The sequence below is a fragment of the Bos indicus x Bos taurus genome, chromosome 1 (genome assembly GCF_003369695.1).
Source record: "Bos indicus x Bos taurus breed Angus x Brahman F1 hybrid chromosome 1, Bos_hybrid_MaternalHap_v2.0, whole genome shotgun sequence".
In the NCBI taxonomy this organism is placed as follows: domain Eukaryota; kingdom Metazoa; phylum Chordata; class Mammalia; order Artiodactyla; family Bovidae; genus Bos; species Bos indicus x Bos taurus.
This window is the reverse complement of record NC_040076.1, coordinates 95,093,496-95,116,313: the sequence shown is the minus strand read 5'-3', so window position 1 is coordinate 95,116,313 and position 22,818 is coordinate 95,093,496. Positions and strand designations below refer to the sequence as shown.

At 40.8% G+C, this 22,818-nt stretch overlaps 1 protein-coding gene across 2 annotated transcripts; it reads left to right on the top strand.

Annotated features, from left to right (window-relative positions):
- The first annotated feature begins 1,868 nt into the window (after positions 1-1,868).
- Positions 1,869-21,332, top strand: TMEM212 (transmembrane protein 212). 2 transcript variants are annotated; one of them, XM_027541074.1, is made up of 4 exons: positions 1,869-2,083; positions 11,089-11,148; positions 12,112-12,435; positions 21,058-21,332. In XM_027541074.1, exons 1-4 carry the CDS (start codon positions 1,925-1,927, stop codon positions 21,076-21,078), a joined length of 564 nt encoding a protein of 187 aa, XP_027396875.1. In that variant the 5' UTR covers positions 1,869-1,924; the 3' UTR covers positions 21,079-21,332. The 2 variants fall into 2 exon arrangements, with proteins under 2 accessions (XP_027396875.1, XP_027396866.1); XM_027541065.1 differs by lacking the exon at positions 21,058-21,332 and adding an exon at positions 16,665-19,202.
- The last annotated feature ends 1,486 nt before the right edge of the window (positions 21,333-22,818 follow it).

The following is a 22,818-nucleotide window of genomic DNA, read 5'->3' as shown; positions in this document are numbered from 1 at the left end:
AGAGATGCAACTTCTTCAAAATCTGGGTGACACTGTGGAATGGTGATTAAGACAGAAAAAGGGAGAGGATCAGAGAGAAGCTTCTCTCCTCAGCTGTACCCACGAGCATCCTTTGGGAGCTTTTCCAAGCTATCAGCAAAGGTCAAACATAGTGTCTGTAAGGTGACAGATAAGAGAAACAATGAAAACTGTGCCTTTGTCTCTTACTTCTGAAAGAACTCCAAAGATGGAACATCCTGATAAAATAACAGGTATCTTCTCAGGCATCTTTGCTATTTGGATGTCAGTGCTATGGAGAAGGAAATGGCACCCCACTCCAGTATTCTTGCCTGGAGAATCCCAGGGACGGCAGAGCCTGGTGGGTTGCAGTCCATGGGGTCGCTGAGAGTTGGACATGACTGAGCGACCTCACTTTCACTTTTCACTTTCATGCATTGGAGAAGGAAATGGCAACCCACTCCAGTGTTCTTGCCTGGAGAATCCCAGGGACGGGGGAGACTGGTGGGCTGCCGTCTCTGGGGTCGCACAGAGACAGACACGACTGAAGCGACTTAGCCGCAGCTATGGAGGAGGGCATGGCAACCCACTCCAGTGTTCTTGCCTGAAGAATCCCAGGGTCAGAGGAGCCTGGCAGGCTACAGTCCTTGGGGTCACAAAGAGTCGGACACAACTGAGTGACTGAGCATGCATGCTCAGTGCTACACATTTTACCTGTATTGGCTCATTTAATCCTCACAACCATCACCTAGTAAGATAAATGCTAATTTTGTTCCCATTCCCCAAATGAAAAAACAGTCCTAGAAAATCTAAGTGACTTGCCCTTGCTTAAGGACGTATCCCTTGTAGAGACTGGAACTAGGACAGGATCCTAGCTGTTGGACTCCAAAAGCCTTGTTCTACACCACAATCTTTCCATCAACAAAATTATTTTCCTCATTTTATTTAAGGAAAAAGAGAAAAGGTACTAACATTGCATAGGCTATTTAATCACAAGTCGTCTGAAAGTGGTCTGTGTTTTCCAGATGTTATCTTGAAGGAGATGGTCAAACCTGTCCTTTGAGTCAAAAGCAAATACAAGTCACTTTCTCACAACACATGAAAATTAAGAGATGAACTTTTGTGATTGCTTAAATGTTGATGAGCCCATCATCTAAATTTTGAATTACAATTTGTGGAGATCAATAATTCAACCAAATAATGAATTACTCCTCAAAGTTTATTTTGTAACTGCACACATTTCCATCTTTGCCCTTTACTTGATAATTGAATTAACAATAAATTAACTGAGGTGAAGCTGGTTTAGTGAAAACAATGTAGAAGTCCCTAATGAAGCTTGTGCCGGTTGGGGGATAAATTCATATCAAAAATTCAAAAATTATAAGTAGAACTGAACTTTGAAGGGATGGAGAGGTCTTGCTTTTGCTTTAAATCATTTAAATTAAATGTACTGAAAAATGATCAGAGTGCTTATTTTTACTTTGTTTTGTGGGAAATTGTGCTGGGAAAGTGGATCTATTGTGCACAAAGGATGTTGGCTTTCTGCTGCAACCACCAGGCAGGTTGAGTTGAGAAACAATTAGCTCAGTCAGCAAGCCTTTGAATCTGATTAAGCCAGGAAGTGGTCACTCCCCACGACAGGGCAGAATGAAGGGAATGAAGGCGGTGGCCCAAAACAAGGAATGATCTCTCTGTCTCTGTCTGAAGTATTAGAATTTATTGTGTCAAATTTATGTCGAGGATTATTTCACTCCATTTTGTTATTATTTCACTAAAAACAAATATAATCTTGTTTCCAAGTGGATCAACAGTCCACATGTGTCATGGCTACTGTCTCTTAGAAACTTCTGTTTATCAAGGCCTGACATACTCTCATGTTTTGGTAACGGGACGTCTTTGAGACCCAGGACCCAAATCACAGAGGAAAATGCAGCATTTATACCAGTCTGCTGGCTGGGTTCTCATTACTCTGGGGGCTCTCAGTGTATTCTCTGGAGTTATTGCTTTCTTCCCAGTCTTTTCCTGCAAGTTTTGGTTCACGGGATGGAGTGTCTGGATTGCCTGTCCCATTTGGAATGGAGTTTTGGTAGGAAAATATTTTAATATTAATGTTTTTATTACATGTGTTGAGAGAATAAAGGAAAAAGGGAGGGGAAAGTGGGATGAGAATGATACATCTTTTAAAGTTTTTCAACAACATGAAGACATAAAAATTCTACAGAAAATCAGATTGTACCTTAGAACATTGATTTCTATTAGTTATCTTTTAAAATATAAGTATTTCTTAATGTCATTTAATCATGTATACAGTATATCAGGTGGCATTAGTGGCAAACCTGCCTGCCAATGCAGGAGACATAAGAGACATTGGTTCAATCTCTGGGTTGGGAAGATTCCCTGAAGGAGGGCATGGCAGCCCTCTCTGGTATTCTTGCCTGGAGAATCCCATGGACACAAGAGCCTGGTGGGCTTTAGTCTGTGCGGTTGCAAAGAGTCGGACATAGCTGAAGTGACTTAGCATGCACACACACACAATGTATCAGATATACTATAATGAAATGCTATTCTCTCAAAAGTTACTTTATTTTACTCTTATCACCTTGACATTCTGAGAAATTGGAATCTATCTTTCAAAATCTGAGTGTAGAAAAAAAATACAAACCATGAAAAATAATTTTTAAATGAAGAACAAAGTAAAATGATTTTCAGGCAAATACTTTTATTAGAAACACTAAGGTTGTGTTTATGTGACCAAAAAGTTTGCAAGCCCCAAACCTTAGTTCTCCCATCCTTTTCTTTGAACAAAACTGTTTGCACTGAAAGTAACTGAAGAAGTTGGGTGATGGGCTTCACTAGCTTCATGTGTTGCCAAACCTGCATGTGCCAAATACACGTGGATACCAAGTAACTGCTCAGTGTCTGCCTGTTAAATGGTCTCACAGATGAACCATCATACTGGTACCTCAGCTTCTGGGTCAAAGAAACAAACACACGTAGCCTTGGAGTAGGTGGTAGCATGATGGAAGAGGAGTTACAGAGGCCTGAACATTCAACAAATCCTTCTCTCATTGTTTCCCGGGATGCCTGATACTCATTATTGGAAACTAGATAATTCGATTTTGAAACTTGTTGATCTTATGGAGTTTTCTCTTACAATATAGCCACTGTTGAGAGGGGCAATATCTTGTCCTTTTTCTAAGATTTTTTTCATGTGGACCGTTTTAAAAGTCTTTATTGAATTCGTTACAATATTCCTTCTGTTTTATGTTTTTTTTTGTTTTTGTCTTTTTGGCTGTGGGGCATGTGGGATCTTAGTTTCCTGACCAGGAATTGAACCCTCACCCCTCTGCATTGGAAGGGGAAGCCTTCAGGGAATTCCCTTAAGTCTTTTAAAAAAAAATCAAACTTTAATGGAGATATCATTTAAAAGAAAATCCCTAGGAAATATCATTTTAATTTATTTATTAAATAAATATATATTGATAGCCTACTACAATCTTGAGTTACCATGGAAAGTAAAATAAAGTCTTGCTATTAAAGGCACACAGTCTAGGGGGCTTTAATGATGGTGTGCAGATGGAGGAACACTGGATGGGAGGAGCAAGGAACTGAACGTGGAAACCACTTGATGGCATTTTTCTTTTCTTTATTTAACACATTTTTTTTATAACCACCACCCAAGTGTTGAACTTTTCCTCTTTCCCCCAACCCCTACCACAAACCACACAGTCATTCAAGAAAATGTTTATTAAACATCTACTAGAATGCAGAGATGACAGTTACACTTATACAAAAGACTACCAACTTCTTTGTTGGTGATCCAGAGTAAGAAAAGTATTTTACATCAAGACGTGAAATGTACATAAATAAATCTTTCAAGGGAAAAAGATAGATATTGAAACATACATATAACTAGATTTATAGAACAAAAGATTCACACACAAAAAAATACTTTAGTTTCTGTGTGAAGCAAATTCTCATATTTTCTATTCAATATTAAAAAGAAAATTCTGACTTTACAATTGACCCAGAGTTTAACAAAACCATGGTTTATAGTTCAACCCTGTGTCCCTTTCTTATACATCTTTGCTTATCCCTGCTGGGTCTATCATAATATAGTCAACAGATATTGGTTATTTGATTTAGTTCACAAATTATTGAATATAAGCTTTCTACACCAAACATCTGTTTCACTAATCATGCTTCATTTAGCTAATCAGGCCCAGAGAAATGATATGGTAGCACAGAACTAGTCAGTGGCTTTTTGATTTTGAGAGTGACAGCATAGGGAAGTAGAGTCAGAGAGTTAGGATTTGAGAAGGTGGGCATTGTTCAAGGCCTGACTTTGACATTCTTGGTATGTAGTCAAGAGCAGGGCCCTCATTCAGCTGGTTCTTCATTGCCTTTACCTTTAGAACATGGACTTTCACAGGTAGAGCGCCCATGTGAAACTGTCTAACCTAAGAGGCTCAGAGAGAAGGAACACAATTTGAACAAAGACTTCATAATAAAGAGTTTTGCCAATTTTAAAGCCCTACAAATGCTAGTTAATACCATGCTTTTGATTTATGCCCCACTCTGTCCAAGCCCTTTGTTCCTAATCCCTTGCACCTGCCTCACTCTCCCATTCTGTTCCCTGATGACATGCTGAGTTCCCTATCATGTTACCTCCTGGACCTCACCTCCTACCACTCTACTTTTAGCTCATTTCTTTCCCATCACATTCCAAGGTGTGTCTGCCTCAGGGCCTTTGCACTGCCAGTTCTCTGTCTGAAGCCTTTTCTCACACAGCTTATTCTCTAACTTCCTTCACTTCTTGGGTCAAATGTCGCTTTCTCACAGATGCCCTCCCTCATTGCTGTATTTAAAATTATAAACCTCCCCCACGTTGGTATTCTCAGTCTCTCATACATTGTTCTATTTTTCACCCATGGCCCTTAATACCATCTAATATACCATGTAATTGACTTATTTATTGTCACACTTCCCCCCAAATGTGCATGGTACAAAGGCAGGATTTTTTTTAATCTATTTTGTTCACTGCTATATGTCCAACACTTAAAACAGAGTGAGTAAATATCATGCTAGATATTCAGTAAATATTGCCTGATATTTGCCAGTGTTTGCCTGATATTGCCAGTGTTAAATGAGTGGTGAATCACATGCTCTCCATTTTGATAGATCAAAACTCCTTATACAGTTGAACTCTGATTAGACTGCAAAGAATAAAGGTCCAGCTGATATTTATACTGAAGCAGGAAAAAAAACCCTCATGAGAAGGAAAGCAATAAGAAAGCTCACTCTTTCAATAATATCTAAATTTGTAACAGTCTGATTTTTTTTTTTCCTAGTGAGTTTTCATAGTAAACCACAGCTCTGTCTGATCAGGGTCAATCTCAAAAGGTCTCTGACTCATCCTACAGCCATCTCTGCCAATCACTTCTCAACTTGTGTGTGGAATGTATCTTCCTTTGGTGGAAAGATGATTTTTACACTTCAATAATATTTTCTTTTGAAAATGACTCCATATCTCTTTTGAGATTAGAAGAGAGACATTTTTAGAAGTCGTCTATACTTTGTATTTGTTTGGTGACTTTCATTCAAGGCTTTCTAGTCTTCACAAATATTCATTTTCAGACTCTCACCTCAATTTGGACAGCAACGTGATAGGCAGTTTTCCTTGGATTTCTGATGTAGGTTATTTAAAGGTATCAGCTGCTAGAAAGTGCGCAGCAAGGAGATCATAGTGCTTTAAGGACTGAGCTCCACTTTAATCCTGGAAAACCTGGCCTGTAGATCAAATTCTGATGAAGAGACTGAAGTGGAGTGAATTTAAAAACAAGACCTAAAGCCTGCAGGGTCCAGTGGCTTGGCCAGCAGTGAGCAGCGGTGCTGCACCCACAGTCCTGCTTGGAGATAGGAACTTTGGAGAAAAGCCGGCTAGACTCATTCATGCAATCTCCAGTTTCATCAACCATTAGAGAAGGGGCTTGATGGCACCAAATGCTTAAGACTCTTATAGCGTCAGCAGTCCTGTGATTTCCAACCAGCCAATGGTCTGTTTTCCACTTAGATCACCTAAGCTTTTTGAAGCTTAATTTGTCCAAAAATGTAATCATATTACCGCCAAAAGTACTTATTTCTTCTTCTGACTTGATAGTCTTTGAACTCAATTTCAAACTCTCAAGTGAATTTTGACTTAATCCTTTCCTCTAGCTTTCCTGGTGGCTCAGATGGTAAAGCATCTGCCTGCGATGTGGGAGACCTGAGTTCGATCCCTGGGTTGGGAAGATCTGGAGAAGGAAATGGCATCCCACTCCAGTATTCTTGCCTGGAGAATCCCATAGATGGAGGAGCCTGGTGTAAGTCTTTGTGACCATGGGGTCGCAAAGAGTTGGACATGACTGAGCGACTTCACTTTCATTTTCCTTCACTTTCCTCTAGTGTTTCGCAAACTGAAACGTGCATATGAACCAACTAGCACACTTGTGGCCAGTGTGCACATGCGTGCTCAGTTGGGTCCACCTCTCTACAACTCCATGGACAGAGCAATGCCAGGCTCCTGCATCCATGGGATTCTCAATGCAAGAATACTGGAATGGGTTGCCATTCGCTTCTCCAGGGGATCTTCCTGAGCCAGGGATTGAACTTGTGTCTCCTGTGTCTCCTGCATTGGTGGGCAATTTCTTTACCACTGAGCCACCTGGGAAGCCAAATCAACTAGAGATTTTTTTTTTCTTTCTTTTTAAAAAAATTATTTATTTTTAAATATAAATTCATTTATTTTAATTGGAGGTTAATTACTTTACAATATTGTATTGGTTTTGCCATACATCAACATGAATCCGCCACAGGTGTACACATGTTCCCCATCCTGAACCCCCCTTCCTCCTCCCTCCCCATACCATCATCCCTCTGGGTCATTCCAGTGCACCAGCCCCAAGCATCCAGTATCATGCATTGAACCTGGACTGGTGATTCATTTCATATATGATATTATACAGGTTTCAATGCCATTCTCCCAAATCATCCCACCCTCTCCCTCTCCCACAGAGTCCAAAAGACTGCTCTATACATCTGTGTCTCTTTTGCTGTCTCGCATACAGGGTTATCATTACCATCTTTCTAAATTTCATATATATGTGTGGAGATTCCTTAAAAAACTGGAAATAGAACTGCCTTATGACCCAGCAATCCCGCTACTGGGCATATACACCAAGGAAACCAGAATTGAAAGAGACACGTGTACCCCAATGTTCATCACAGCACTGTTTATAATAGCCAGGACATGGAAGCAACCTAGATGCCCATTAGCAGATGAATGGATAAGAAAGCTGTGGCACGTATACACAATGGAGTATATTACTCAGCCATTAATACATTTAATACATTTGAATCAGTTCTAATGAGGTGGATGAAACTGGAGCCTACTATACAGAGTGAAGTAAGCCAGAAAGAAAAACACCAATACAACTAAAGATTTTGTTAAAAATGTCAGCTCTGATTCTATGACTCTAAAGGGCAGTTGAGATTCTGCATGTCTGACAAGTTCCCAAGAGATGAGATACTACTGGTCCTTAAGACTGTACTCAGGGCAGCAACACACTAATCCAGCCCATTTCAGCCCCACTTCCACCCCACCATGTCCAATCCACTGCCAAGTAACTGGTATTTTTCCCACGAGGCAAAATCGCTGTGTTCTTTTCCTTTTTTGTTCTCACTGCGCAACCCCGCCAACCTCCTTACCACTTCCCACCCCACTCAGGTTTTACGCCTTGAAACTTTGATAGCTAAACTGAGAATCTGTGTGTTAGTGGATTATAAAATCAAGCTGTGGGGTAGTGAGTATTTAAACATATAGAATAGAATCAAACAGAAAAGAGTTATATCACATAATAAAGTTATGTGTTATCATGTAAAAATATTTATAACTTGGCCATGATGCAAAATATGTATCTTACTATGGGTAGAGGTTTAAAGAAAAAGCTTGAAGAGCAGGGTCTTACAGAGATCTCTAGGTCTTACTCCATACCTATCCAGCATGCAACAAATGGCTTATCTTTCTAAACCTCTGCTGTGTCCATCTAGTCCTGTCTTTGAAAATCTTCAGTGTCGCTTCATCATCCAAAGTTCAGGTTTATTAGCCTGGATTTTGAGGCCCTCCTCCACTTGGCCTCTTGTGGCTTTCAAGCCTGGTTTCCTACTCCTCTCTGCCAGGGACTGACCCTCTGATGGTCCTGGCTCCTCTCTCACCTTTCATTCCCCAAGCACGCCTGCCATGTTCCCCCCTGTGTATATGAGGTCCCAGCTGCCTGCACTGCCCTTTCCTCTGTCTCTCCCACTGAAATCACAACCATCCTTCAAGCAATCGCCTCCATCAGCGATTGTCCCCCGGAAGTGGTATCTTGTCACCAACCTCTTCCCACACAGAAAGTACTCACTCTTCCTGCCTAATTTTGTGGACATTCTTATGTCCTTCCTTTCACATCTGGACTGTAAATTCCGTTTAGAGTTGGAGCCATGGTTTGTATAATTATTGCTTGGTGAGCTTGCCTTTCTTATTTAGCTTCTCTGTGCCTCAGTTAAAAACTAGAAAATGATTTCCTCCTAGGGTCATTCATTGTGAGGATTAAATGAATTAACACTCGTAAAGTGTTTGGTAGAACGCCTGGTATCCAGTTAGTGCACAATAAACTCTCAATGTTATTATTGTTATTCCATTGGCATAGTGCCTATCATGAACCAGTACCCCCAAATAGATGTCTGTAAGTGCGTAAATTAATCCATATTATTAGGATTCCTCTAAAAGTTTCTATTTCTGCTGTGAAGCTCTCTGCTTCCTTCAATTCATCTGCTTCTGGGAACTGCATCCTTACTGGAGCCATTTAAAGATTTAGTGGGAGGGTTCACAATTAGCATGCAGAATATGAGCAGCAACTTTTGCCAGACCCAAGTAATGTCCCTCAAGCTGCTCCCAGAGAACAGGTCCACAGCCAGACGAGAAGGCAGAGGCTGCAGGGCTGGGTCACCCTCTGCACTCACACCCTCCCCAACCACAGCCTCCCCTCTGCCTTTCCTCACAACCGGACCGCCCCTCTCTGCCCAACTCTTCACCTCTCAAAATGTCATCATTTCCTTTTCCCAATTGACTTCTCTTCCCTATTCTCAAATCTCTCTTTTTAAAATTCTTTTCCTTTTCCCTATCTAAAAATATATATATTTTTGTAATGAAAGGAGGCAAGGGGAAAGCCTGTGACTCTTGGGGGAACACCCTCACTCCATGTCCCACCCACAGCCAGGCACCAAAAGAGATGGGTGTGCTTGGGTCCTGAGTCACCATCTTCAGGGTGGATTGAACAAGTTACTGAATGGCATTCATACGCCAACCTCCCCCATGAAAGATCTTTTTCAAAGTTTTGTGTAAACAAAGCAAAATTCAAGCTGGCAGCTACAACAGAAATAACAGGCAGCTGCAATTCTGCAGGATTTTTCAACTTTTAAAAGGAAAGAAATGGTTTGTGCCAATGTAGTTAAGGCAATCTAGAATGTAAGCATCTGATAATGTCAGTTATCTACTTGGACTTCAATCAGGAGAGGTGTCTCCTTTGCTTTTTATTTCGTTTGCTTTAGAGTTTCTCATGCGTGGAGGAGTGACGTGTCAGTTGAGCGCTTTGCCTCTGAACGCAGAGATTGGCCCCAGGCTTAGCATCAGTGCTACAGTTGCTCTTAATAATTCTCTTGTTTTGTTGTACTATTTATGCTGGCTCAACCTCCATAGGGTCGCTTGGAAACTTTCCTCTTGCAGAATCAAGCCCAACCTCGTTTGACTACAGATGGTTCTGTTTTTATCCATGGGAGTTTAATGGGATGGTGATGCCAAATCTGGAATTTCAGGCTTAGCTGCATGAGAAGTGTTGTGTGAGTGTATGTGTGTGTGCTTTTCCCCCTCACTCTCAAATTCTCTAAATCCAATATTCAAAATAGAATATGCCAGGAAGATGAAAATCTGTTTCTCAAAACAATAAATATACTAGACCTGGAGCTACAAAAAGTCACATCCCACAAAACCATTTTGGTAAGAACTCTGATTTTTTTTCTCCTTAAATTTGTTGATACCATACAGTGAAGTTTATTTCTCTGTCTTAAACTGTAAAATTTTAAAATCCTAAATTATAACTATTTTTAGTCCTGTCCTCATTCTATATCTTATTTTAGGCACATCTCTTCCTGGTTTTCTCTCTCAACCTCAAAACATTCCTTGCACAGGGACAAATTATTTATGGGTTGGGAATAAGCAATTTCTGGATTCAGTGGCCACAAAGGTCTCCATCAGACCCAGTGCCAAATCGAAGATGAGTCCAGAATTTTTCCCCACTGTCTGTTACTCAATTCTGATGACACCATTCCCTCCTTTGTCGAACTATTTTCATTCTGCATTTGGGACCTTTTTCTTCAACGGAGACTGTTAAAAAAATCTCTTTTGGAAAGTTGGACACCACTGCCCCTAGAACCATAAATGCCCCGTCATGCATTTATTCTAATGATAATTTTTATTACTTGAAAAATAGAGATCATGGATTTGTATCCCACCAGCAGGGCAAGCCTGCAAAATCTCTGAAGAAAGCAAACAGTAGAAGATATGCTACTGGGAGGGTTTGTCGGGGGTCAAGGGGTGGGGTGGGGAGGAAGTTTTGTGACACATTTCCATTCCAGTTCCTTCTGTTTGTAATTTTAGCAATTTGTGAGAAAAAAGAACAATAGACTATTAATCAAAATAAAACATATGGCAAGGGTTATAAAGCCAAGCTTTTATTGCAGTGACATCTTACAGTAGTAAAGGTTATAACTGTGATGGCAATGGCAAGATGGAAAATTTAAAAAATGAGCCTGTGTGAATCGTGTCTTTGTGACACTGACGGCTTCTTTTCCTCATTGGCATCACTGATGAGGAGGTGAACAAAGCCATAAACCCACTTAGCTATCTGCAATTCCTTCCAGTTCGTGATAAAGTTGTCAAACTGTGAAGCAGATTGAACTCTTTCCAGAGGCACCTTCTCTCATGGATGTTGTTTCACCATGTTCCTTTTACAGGCCGTCACAACTGGTATCCTCCTACTGTTGGCTCACAAAGAGTGGACACAGAGATACCTGGTAAATACATAGATGTCAAGTAAAGTGGTAGAGTAAGTTTGAAGGTCAAATCTCTACTAGTTCAGGATAGAACACAAAGAATGTGATTTCTGATTAAAACTGACTTTTGTCTAATTTATGCCTTATTATAATGCATTTCAATAAAACACTGTTTTAAATGACTAATTTTTATCTGATACCTGCTCTAAGCATTTTCTACAAGTTACTGATTATGGTATTTAAGTATTTGATTAACAGTTTGGGAAGAACAGAACCAGTGTTAGTCTTCCTGAATTACATTTTGCAAAAATGGATCTGTAGTCTTGTCTGTTTTAATGATTCATTTTCAAGTTCTCAATTGCTGTTTGGGATCTCTTTCTAATCTCTCTACTGCTTCTCCCATAAAAAGGATGAAAAGTCTGTGTCTTGCATTTCAACAGCATAGAGTCAAGTACAGAAAGACTACCTTGAGCAGATTATAGCTCCTCTTCCCATGGCCACAGCAGAACTTCTGAAACTTTATGTGTGAGTTACCTGGGGTTCTGGTTAAAATGCAGATTCTGACTCAGAAGATCTGCAAGAGACTGAGATTCTCCATTTCTAATAAGCTCCCAGAGGGTGTCAGTTCTCCAGGACCATGGACCACACCCTGAATAACCAAGTCCTAGAGTAAGGCAGGGATTCTGTTCACTCATTTCTGTTTTTCCCACCCTAGACTGGTTCTCAACATGGGATAGGAGATAAATAAATGTTTCTTGAATGGAGTTGATTTCATTTCTGCCCCAGTGGGTTGATATGTTATTCTCTCATATTGAAGGGTCAAGAGGAAAACAAAAGGACCTAAAGAAGTAGCTGTAAACCATTTCTTCTTCATTTCCCAGTAGGAAAGATTAATAGGCAGCCTCTCTTTTTCCCTCGTGTTGCTAAGAAGCTTCTAAAACATCGAGCTCCCAAAGTAATCATCTGTTTATGTTTTATTTTCAGTGGGAAGCTAGTTTCACCTTTGTGATTCTGAGCATGATGGGATGCCCACTTCATTTTACAGTAGCCTTGGTTTCTGCTCTCCTTGGCCCGTATTGCTTCTACTCACTCTCAGGGATTGCAGGGATCAATTACCTCGGTTATGCAGTTGCTTTTCCTTTTCCGTATGCAAAATTCCCATCAGTCTGTGTGGACCCACCGCACTATGAAGAGTACCACCTGACACTGCAAGCCTTCGACCTGTGCCTGAGCTCTGCCATGCTCTGTGTCTCCCTGACAGCGTTCATCACACTTTCTGCAAGACTTATCCAGAATGGACATGTCAATGTAAGTTTCCAGAACAGGGCAGACACTTCTTGTTCCATTTTAAATGCTAACATGGAAAGTTTGGTATATTAATACTTGATCTGTCTCTCTTATTTACCTGTGTATCTTGTATAACCAAAATTTTCCCCCTCTTTCTACTTCTACCCCAGCCAAGAGACTGATTTACATCAACATCAGATTCAGCTTTCTTTTTCCAAAAGGGCTGATAATAATATTAATGATATGATAATAGAAATATAAACTGAATATTTAGTATGTGTCCATTTCACAGATAGTAAATGGAGGCTAAAGAGTTCACACGACTTGCCCAGCTTATCACACAGCTTAGTGGATAGTAAGACCAGATTCAGACTTCAGAGCTATTTCTCTTCATTAGGCCAGATTTACCCTGGGCTCCCTCATCACCCGCCTTGCATCCTCTGCTCCTCTGCCAGACCATTAAGATGTAAGGCTTTGGCTTCCTTGAGGGTTAGAGTGGGTTTATTGGAAGAATAGCATAAGTGACTTCTGGTTCAAAATTCCTATGGTTGATACTGGGTCCCTCTTTTGTGGGTTGAACAGCCTATCCCTAAAAAGAGATATTTCCCACTACAGACTCTTATACTGGCCTTATGGTTCAAGTTAGGATTATATCAGGGTCAAGTAAATTTGGGTTATGTTAGCCAATTTTTTTCTAGTTTTATCCTATCAACACCGACCAGTAAAGCTGGAAGACAAGAATTTGGCACTCTCGATGCCTTTTGTGGTCAGTCTTGTCCTCTTCAATGTCTTCATAAATCTGCAAAGGAAATCCTGTACATTCTTAGGAACAGAGTTGATTTTACAAGCAACTCTCTGAGAAATAAGGCAAGCATACCAAAATCACCACCCCCACTGTACTGCCAGAGCAGTTTAGTATTTGAGATCCCTCCCTTGTGGCGAATGACCTAACTTTCTAGAGTCATTTGTTAAAAGGAACATATGCCTAGGAGAACCACCCATTAAAGAGTTGACAGTCATAACCCCTTCACATGGGTGGCTAATCAGACATCTGGCTATCATTTTAGGCAGAACCCCCACAACATTGAGGTTTAACCTTGGGTGGAGGATAGGGAAAAAAGAATGAAAAAAATATATGCAGAGCATGGTAAGACAGCCCCATGGAAACCCAACAGTGAGACCACCTAAAGTGCCTGGAGAGAGAGAAAATTAATTGAAAGCAGAGAAAGATTCTGTGACTTCACAGATTTTTGCCTTTGTCCATCTTGCTCAGAACAGTTTCCAGGTGTGTGGTTTCTGTGCTGAGTTCAGGACCCGGTAGAACTGCAACATGCTACTCAAAGGGGTTCAATGACATCAGAAACACCCAGTGTTCTTGTGAAACTAGGTTTCAGAATCCTTTCCAGGTTCTTTCACACTACATCAGAAATTCTGGGGTTGGAGGCAGGGAATGTGCATTTTTAACACACGTCCCAAGAGATTCTGATGAAAATTCTCTTCCTAGCACAAGCTTTACTTAATATCACTACTGAACAGAATTTCAGTTATACAACTTACATAAAATGGAGTACTAGTGTGGTTGAGGGTTCTAGATAAATTTAATAAGCATGTCTTTGATGAATGTTCTTAGATGACTTGATGCTATTTAATCTGTAGGGGTGGAAAATCACATTTCATTAGCAAGGATGAGTGGCTGACATAATGGGATATGATGTCCTATATTAATAAATAGACCACTGTTGCCCCGAGCCCAAAAGAAATATGTGTAGCCTGAACAAACCTTTGTTATCATGAAGAAATCTCAGCTACATTAGGTACAGTTTTCAGCAGTAGAATAAATGGATCGTTTATCAAAACTCTAGAAAACAGACAACTTTTTTAGAAGGAAAGGTGGATCATTTGTTGGGATACAGAATTCTACATAGTGACTCTACTTTTAATGAACCTTCATGTAGTTGTGTTGTTAGATTCCCTACATGCTGAACTGGATAAGTAATATTTAAAAATTTTTATTTAAAACTAATAAACATTGCAAAATATGCTGCTGATTCACACTTTTTCATATAAACAAAACAGTGAAAATGCTTTTAAAAGCTTCACTTTCAAGTGTCTGCCTGAAAATTAAAATTCTCTTGTGTAAATATACTACATAGCAGGAAACTCTGGAGAAGGCAATGGCACCCCACTCCGGTACTCTTGCTTGGAAAGTCCCATAAACAGAGGAGCCTGGTGGGCTGCAGTCCATGGGATCACTGAGGGTCGGACACGACTGAGCGACTTCACTTTCACTTTTCGCTTTCACGCACTGGAGAAGGAAATGGCAACCCACTCCAGCGTTCTTACCTGGAGAATCCCAGGGACGGAGAAGCCTGGTAGACTGCCGTCTATGGGGTCGCACAGAGTTGGACACAACTGAAGTGACTTAGCAGCAGTAGCAGCAGCAGCAGAAAACTCAAAAGCTATGAAAAATCATAAAAAATAAAAAGAAGAAAGTGGTGGTTTGAAGGAGGATTTGGGGGAAATTATGGTTGTACTGTAGAACAAAATCAATTTTTTTTCAGATCCATATGTAACAGTCAATATTATGTGGAAAAATATTCCCTCCTAAGGATTTGTTTCTGTAAGTTCAAAAACATGTTTTCAAAAATGAATCAAGTACCCCCTTAGGAATCACCACATTCTTTATTTCTTCCTTCCTGTGCCTTTTCAGTTCAGTAGAATTGAAGTCATTTCATGTCCCAGTCAGCTCAGCTGCTGTTAAAAAATGCCATAGACTGGGTGGCTTAACCAACATATATTTATTTCTCACAGTTCCAGAGACTGGAAGTCAAGATCAAAGTGCTAGCATGGTTGGTTTTGGTGAGGCCTTCTTCCTGGGTGTGGATGACTGCCTTCTCACTGAGTGAGCACATAGCCTTTCCAGGGCCCAGTTGTAGAGAAGAGCAATCTTATTGTCTCCTATTTCTTACAGACATTAATCTCACAGGAGCTCCACATGCATGACCTCATGTAAACTTCTCCCAAATGACTTACTGCAAAATACCATCACAGTGTGGGGATTAGGGTTTCAACATATGGATTGGGGAGGGGAGAGACACAAATAGTTGATAACATCTTACTGAAGGTCACACAGCGCTGGTGTATGAGCATGCAGTCAATTGGTACCCAACTAAAATAGGAAGAAGAAGTGTTTGAAAGAGGTGTGAAGGGTGTGATGATTTTGACAAACACGAAAGCATGGTGTGAGTGCTACAGACTAAATATTCGTGCATGTGCATGCATGCTAAGTTGCTTCAGTCATGTCTGACTCTTTGTGACTGTGACTGTAGCCTGCCAAGCTCCTCTGTCCAAGGACTTCTCCAGGCAAGAATACTGGAGTAGGCTGCCATTTCCTTCTCCAATGTTATCACCCCCCAAATTCTAAGCCCTAACCCCTACTGTGATGGTATTAAGAGATGTAGGTCTTTGGGCAGTAATTAGATTTGGATGAGGTCATGACAGTCATCAGAAACTCTGTGATGGGGTTCAGTTCAGTTCAGTTCAGTCGCTCAGTTGTGTCCAACTCTTTGCGACCCCATGAATTGCAGCACGCCAGGCTTCCCTGTCCATCACCAACTCCCGGAGTTCACTCAGACTCAGGTCCATCGAGTCAGTGATGCCATCCAGCCATCTCATCCTCTGTCATCCCCTTCTCCTCCTGCCCCCAGTCACTCCCAGCATCAGAGTCTTTTCCAATGAGTCAACTCTTCGCATGAGGTGGCCAAAGTACTGGAGTTTCAGCTTTAGCATCATTCCTATCAAAGAAATCCCAGGACTGATCCCCTTTAGGATGGACTGGTTTGATCTCCTTGCAGTCCAAGGGACTCTCAACAGTCTTCTCCAACACCACAGGTCAAAAGCATCAATTCTTCGGTGCTCAGCTTTCTTCACAGTCCAACTCTCACATCCATACATGACCACTGGAAAAACCATAGCCTTGACTAGACGGACCTTTGTTGGCAAAGTAATGTCTCTGGTTTTGAATATGCTATCTAGGTTGGTCATAACTTTTCTTCCAAGGAGTAAGCGTCTTTTAATTTCATGGCTGCAGTCACCATCTGCGGTGATTTTGGAGCCCAGAAAAATAAAGTCTGACACTGTTTCCACTGTTTCCCCATCTATTTCCCATGAAGTGATGGGACCAGAGATGGGGTTAGTGCCCTTATAAGAAAATGAAAAGACCAGTGCTTTTTCTCTCTTCCCCAAAACAGTATACAGCAAGAAGGGGACCATCTACAAACTAGGAAGTGGGCTCCTACCAGACACTGAATCTGTTGACACCTTGATCTTGGAAGTCCAGCCGCCAGAACTGTAACAAATATCTGAGGCTTAAGCCATCCATTCCCTGGTTGTATGTTATAGCAGTCCAGGCTGACCAAGACAGTGAGTCCTTCCAAATTTGTAGGGCCTCATGGGAAGGGGTGGAGCTGGGAAAGGACTGAGAGTCCCCTGCTTGTGTGGCTCCATACAACAACACACTGAAGTGATCTTGTGGGCTTAGCACTCAGTGCATGGGGCAAATGAGCACCACATAAAATTTAAGTTGAAAAATTAAAATGCAAAACAACCATAGCTGAAATTGTCTACATTCTTGGTTCGGTAAGTAATAAAGTGATGAGAAAGGAAAGAATTGGGATGCCAGAAAGACTGCAGCTGTCCCCTGCAGCTACTCTGCCCCTCCTCCATGGAATGGAATGGCTTCATTTGTTTTCCTTTCATTATTCATGGTTATGTTTGGGTTTGTTTTTTTTTTTTAATGAAAGGGGGAAAGAAAATATTTTCCCCTTATCATGTGATACGATGGTTTTATTTTTTTTTAAATGAATTGAGAAATATTTGCCATAAAAGGTGTAGGTAAACCCTTTAAATGCAATTTAAAACATGGGGACAGATTATAAGTGGACGGCTTCCGTTTCTTCAAACTAAAGGCAGATTAGCAGCAATATACTGGTTCCTAATCTTCCAGAAAACCTACTCTGCATCATTAGCAATAGAAAAGTGTTTTGAAACAAGTTCATCTATAACTCTTCTTCTAAAGGTCTGAGGTTCCATGTGGGCTATATAGCAAGGTCTTTCTGGTGCCTCTGAGAACGAATCCCTTTGGGTAGATCCAGTAAAACTCAAGCAGGATCATGCAACTGTAAGAATGCACTGTGTTTCTTCCTCATAAATTCTATAGTGTGGTCTTCTCAAATTGGTCAGTAGAAAAATCAGAATCTAGGAAAAGAATCACAATGCGGGGTATCACTATTCCGTTTACCTCATAAGTTTGTTTGGAATAATAATAGTAGTTACATAAAACTGGGGAATAGAAGAATAACTATAGGTGCTATTTATTGGGCAGTTGCTGTTCATCAGATGCTTTGCTCACTGTATTCCTCACAACACTCCAAAGCTCATTGAACTCATTTCACAGAAGAGGAGGTCGAGGTATTCTTGTCAGATCAGGGTTCTCTCCCAGGGCTTGCAGGCCTGGAGGCCAGGTTCCTTGTTACTGGATCACACCTCTTAGGTGGTGTATCTCCAGTTTTACGTACTCCAAGTGACTTGGCATAATCATGCTTTTAATGGACAATTTTTCTTATGTTACTCACAGACCAAAATTAACTCATATTTTAGAAATGGAAGTATTTTCCCCAGGATATTTTCTTTCTATTTAATCAGTGGGACCATGCCAAGGGTGATAGCAACTTACTAAGAGAGGAAATGAACTAAAGTGTCCATTGTAATGTATTAAAATAAGCTTGATATTTTGTCAAAGAGGGAGCAATAGGTGGGGAGGGGTTAGCAACCAGAGAACTGCTTTCTGTTGAATTTTACTTTATATATTGTTTTGAGTTCAACATATTTTCCTTTTAACATGCACTCAATTGAAACATTTAATAAAAAATATCCTAATAGGCTTTCCCCCTTGTTCCTCACTTTCAATGTAAAATATTATTGTGAATATATTTTTAACAAATTTTAAATGTCATAGTTTTAAAAATTAGAAATAGATTTAAAAGAAAGAAGAAATTTTTATTTCATAACAGAGCAGAAACTTAAGTAGAAATCAGAAGCCTCCATTCCCTATAATCATGTAAATTCAGTTTTCAACAAAGAAAACTCAATTTCTGCTAGTGAATATTTCAGAATGACTGTAACGGTGCTAATCTATGAATACAAAGCCATTTAGGATTGCAACATTGTTGGCTGGACACTTTAAATTTTATTAATTGAAGGGAATACTTGACAGCTATTATTGGATGCCTGAGACCCCTCTTCAAATGAAAGAAGGGAGAGAAAGAGAGGAAGTAATGAGGGTGAAACATAATGGAGGCTTTGGGAGGTGAGGAACCAGTCCAGACATTATGACACTTCCTCTCCTGACAACTGTACCTCTCAAGTGTTTCTCTACTCTGTCCTCTTTTCTCTATACCAACCGTGGGGACCCTGGTTGGACTCCCATATTCTCTCACTCAGACTTCTTCACTTACAATCTCTTTCTTAAAAAGTATCCTCCACACAGGCACTAGAATGAACTCTCAAGTTCAGATCTGTTTGTATCATTCCCCTGCTTTCCCCTTCACACTCCTTCACATGACATCATGTGTACTCAAGCTCCTCTCTGAGCACGTGAGTTCCTCAAGTTCAGGGACTACGGTGAGCAAGAAAGGTGAGACTGGGAGTGTGAGAATCAAAAGAGGAAGAGAGAAGCAGGTTGCAATACTAAATGTCATTTTTATATCCTCTCTGTTCAGTTTAGTTCAATTGCTCAGTCGTGTCCGACTCTCTGCGACCCCATGAATCGCAGCACTCCAGGCCTCCCTGTCCATCACCAACTCCCAGAGTTTACCCAGACTCATGTCCGTCGAGTCGGTGATGCCATCCAGCCATCTAATCCTGTTGTCCCCTTCTCCTCCTGCCCCCAATCCCTCCCAGCATCAGAGTCTTTTCCAATAAGGCAACTTTTCGCATGAGGCCAATGTATTGGAGTTTCAGCCTCAGCATCAGTCCTTCCAATGAACACCCAGGACTGATCTCCTTTAGGATGGACTGGTTGGATCTCCTTGCAGTCCAAGGGACTCTCAAGAGTCTTCTCCAAAACCACAGTTCAAAAGCATCAATTCTTTGGCACTCAGCTTTCTTCATAGTCCAACTCTCACATCCATACATGACCACTGGAAAAACCATAGCCTTGACTAGACACACCTTTGTTGGCAAAGTAATGTCTCTGCTTTTCAATATGCTATCTAGGTTTGTCATAACTTTTCTTCCAAGGAGTAAGCGTCTTTTAATTTCATGGCTGCAGTCACCATCTGTAGTGATTTTGGAGCCCAGAAAAATAAAGTCTGACACTGTTTCCACTGTTTCCCCATCTATTTCCCATGAAGTGATGGAACTGGATGCCATGATCTTAGTTTTCTGAATGTTGAGGTTTAAGCCAACTTTTTCACTCTCCTCTTTCACTTTCATCAAGAGGCTTTTTAGTTCCTCTTCACTTTCTGCCCTAAGGGTGGTGTCATCTGCATATCTGAAGTTATTGATATTTCTCCTGGCAATCTTGATTCCAGCTTGTGCTTCTTCCAGCCCAGCGTTTCTCATGGTGTACTCTGCATATGAGTTAAATAAGCAGAGTGACAATATATAGCCTTGACGTACTCCTTTTCCTCTAGCCATAGCTAAAATCTTACTTAAACCTACAGCAGGAGAATTTTAAATGTAAAGACAATTTACATGTCATGGGGAAATTTACTATGGTCATGGAATCCAAGTAGAATCTCCAGAAATGAATACATAGAAAAGTAGATTTGGATTCTCTGCTGCACTCCATAGGGTCACAGAGAGTCGGACATGACTGAGCCACTGAAAAACAATAACAACCAGGGAGTGGTGGTTTACTGAAGAGTTGCTTTCAGTAGTAGGCTACACGAAGAACCTGATATATACTGTTTAAGTCAAACAGCTTGAAGGGTGATGGCTTCTTCTATCATCCACTATTTGAGTAGCCTTGAACAAATCAATATTGAAACCTCTTTGAGCCTGTTTCCCTGTTGGTAAAATGGAGACAACACCTACCTCACATGTTGAAAAATGAAATGATATAATTACTATTAAGAGCCTCACACTGAGCATAGTATTTGACAAGTCCTCACGCGTTTGCTTTCTTCCCCTCGATTCTAATCAAATTTAAATTCTTGGCTCAGTCAAGATTTCAGAACGTGCCCTTTAGCCTTCTGTAATTATCAAAAAAACCCAAAGCAGACAAAATAAACAACAAATGACCAAAAGAGACAATGAACAGAGAGAGTCCCCACTCCATAGACAACCCTGCCCACAAAAGTAGTGGTTCTTCCAGACCGTTTCATGCGTATGCCAGATATTTTATGACACACGTAGTTCTTTTTTTATATTTCTCTGCCATGCCCCTCCACCAGTATCACCAATTTTGTTCTCTCTAGTGATTCCTCTTAAATCCTTAAGCGGTACCATGATGCTGTTACTTGAGTCATTCTTCACTGGGTTCCTGTGACATAAAAAAGGCTAAATTAAATGTCAGAAATGACACTCTATTTTCTTTGATAAATTGTAGAAATAAACAGTATTGTATTTTTTTCTTCCTAGGGTCAAAAGAATGGACAATAAATTTGAAGCAATGTTCCTCTTAAATTTGTCATATTTGTGACCATTATTTTGAGATATTTCTAAAATTATTTTGGTCTTTAAACTTTTTTCCTCTATGTTCTTATAAAGTAAAAATTGAAATAATTGTACACTTTAGCCCTTTGATGCTTAACCTTTTTCTGATTTATATGCTATGATACAAAAAGTGAAATTATGTCATTGTTGTCATAGAATTTTAAAATTTGAAATAGAAATAGAAGTGAATAAATGTTTTAAGTTCCTCTTGTTCTTTGTGTGATGTTCCGTTAAACTGTAATTTCATATTATCCAAATTAAGGAAATGCTTTTCAGCCTTTCTTCATTGCCATTATGGAAGTGATTCTAAATCTTCAAAGCACAATTGAATTGTGGGCATAATGAGAAAGGTCTCCTGCAGGAGGCCTATGGCCCTCCCTCCTGACCTCTCTATAGCTGGTCTTTGGCACTTAGGACAAACAGTTTAATTAATTAGAAAGGACTTTAGTTGGGCTTCCCTGGTGGCTCAGACAGTAAAGAATCTGCCTGTAATATGGGAGACCAGGGTTTGATCGCTGGGTCAGGAAGATTTCTTGGAGAAGGGAATGACTACTCACTCCACTATTCTTGGCTGGAGAATTCTATGGACAGAAGAGCCTGATGGGCTACAGTCTGCTGCTGCTGCTGCTAAGTCACGGCAGTTGTGTCTGACTCTGTGCGACCCCATAGATGGCAGCCCAACAGGCTTCTCCGTCCCTGGGATTCTCCAGGCAAGAATACTGGAGTGGATTGCCGTTTCCTTCTCCAATGCATGAAAGTGAAAAGTGAAAGTGAAGTCGCTCAGTAGTGTCCAACTCTTCGAGACCCCATGGACTGCAGGCTACCAGGCTCTTCGGTCTATGGGGTCACAAAGAGTTGGAAACGACTTAGCAACTAACACTTTGGTAGAGGACTTTAGACCAAATTTTCATCAACTATCCAAGATCCATATGCTCCTGACAGCTCAGCCATTTCCAAAAGGCATCCTCCATCAGCTATTCAGTTCAGTTCAGTTCAGTCACCCAGTCGTGTCCGACTCTTTGCGACCCCATGAATTGCAGCATGCCAGGCCTCCCTGTCCATCACCAACTTTCCGAGTTCACTCAGACTCACGTCCATCGAGTCAGTGATGCCATCCAGCCATCTCATCCTCTGTCGTCCCCTTCTCCTCCTGCCCCCAATCCCTCCCAGCATCAGAGTCTTTTCCAATGAGTCAACTTTTTGCATGAGGTGGCCAAATACTGGAGTTTCAGCTTTAGCATCAATCCTTCCAAAGAAATCCCAGGGCTGATCTCCTTCAGAATGGACTGGTTTGATCTCCTTGCAGTCCAAGGGACTCTCAAGAGTCTTCTCCAACACCACAGTTCAAAAGCATCAATTTTTCGGTGCTCAGTCTTCTTCACAGTCCAACTCTCACATCCATACATGACCACTGGAAAAACCATAGCCTTGACTAGACAGCTATTGAATGGCTCTAAATGTAGAAGTCTTTCTTGTCTTGGCTGGAGACCTGCTTTTCACAGTCTCTATGTCTTGGTCTTGCATCTGTAGCCCTTGAGAGCACAGTTCAGTGGTTCTCAAATGTGGTTCTAAGATCTGCAACATCAGCTGGGAATGTGTAATAACTGGAGACTCTAGTGTTGGGTCCCACACTCTATTTTAGGAAGCCCACCTCCAGGTCATCCTGATGCACACTAAAGTTTGAGA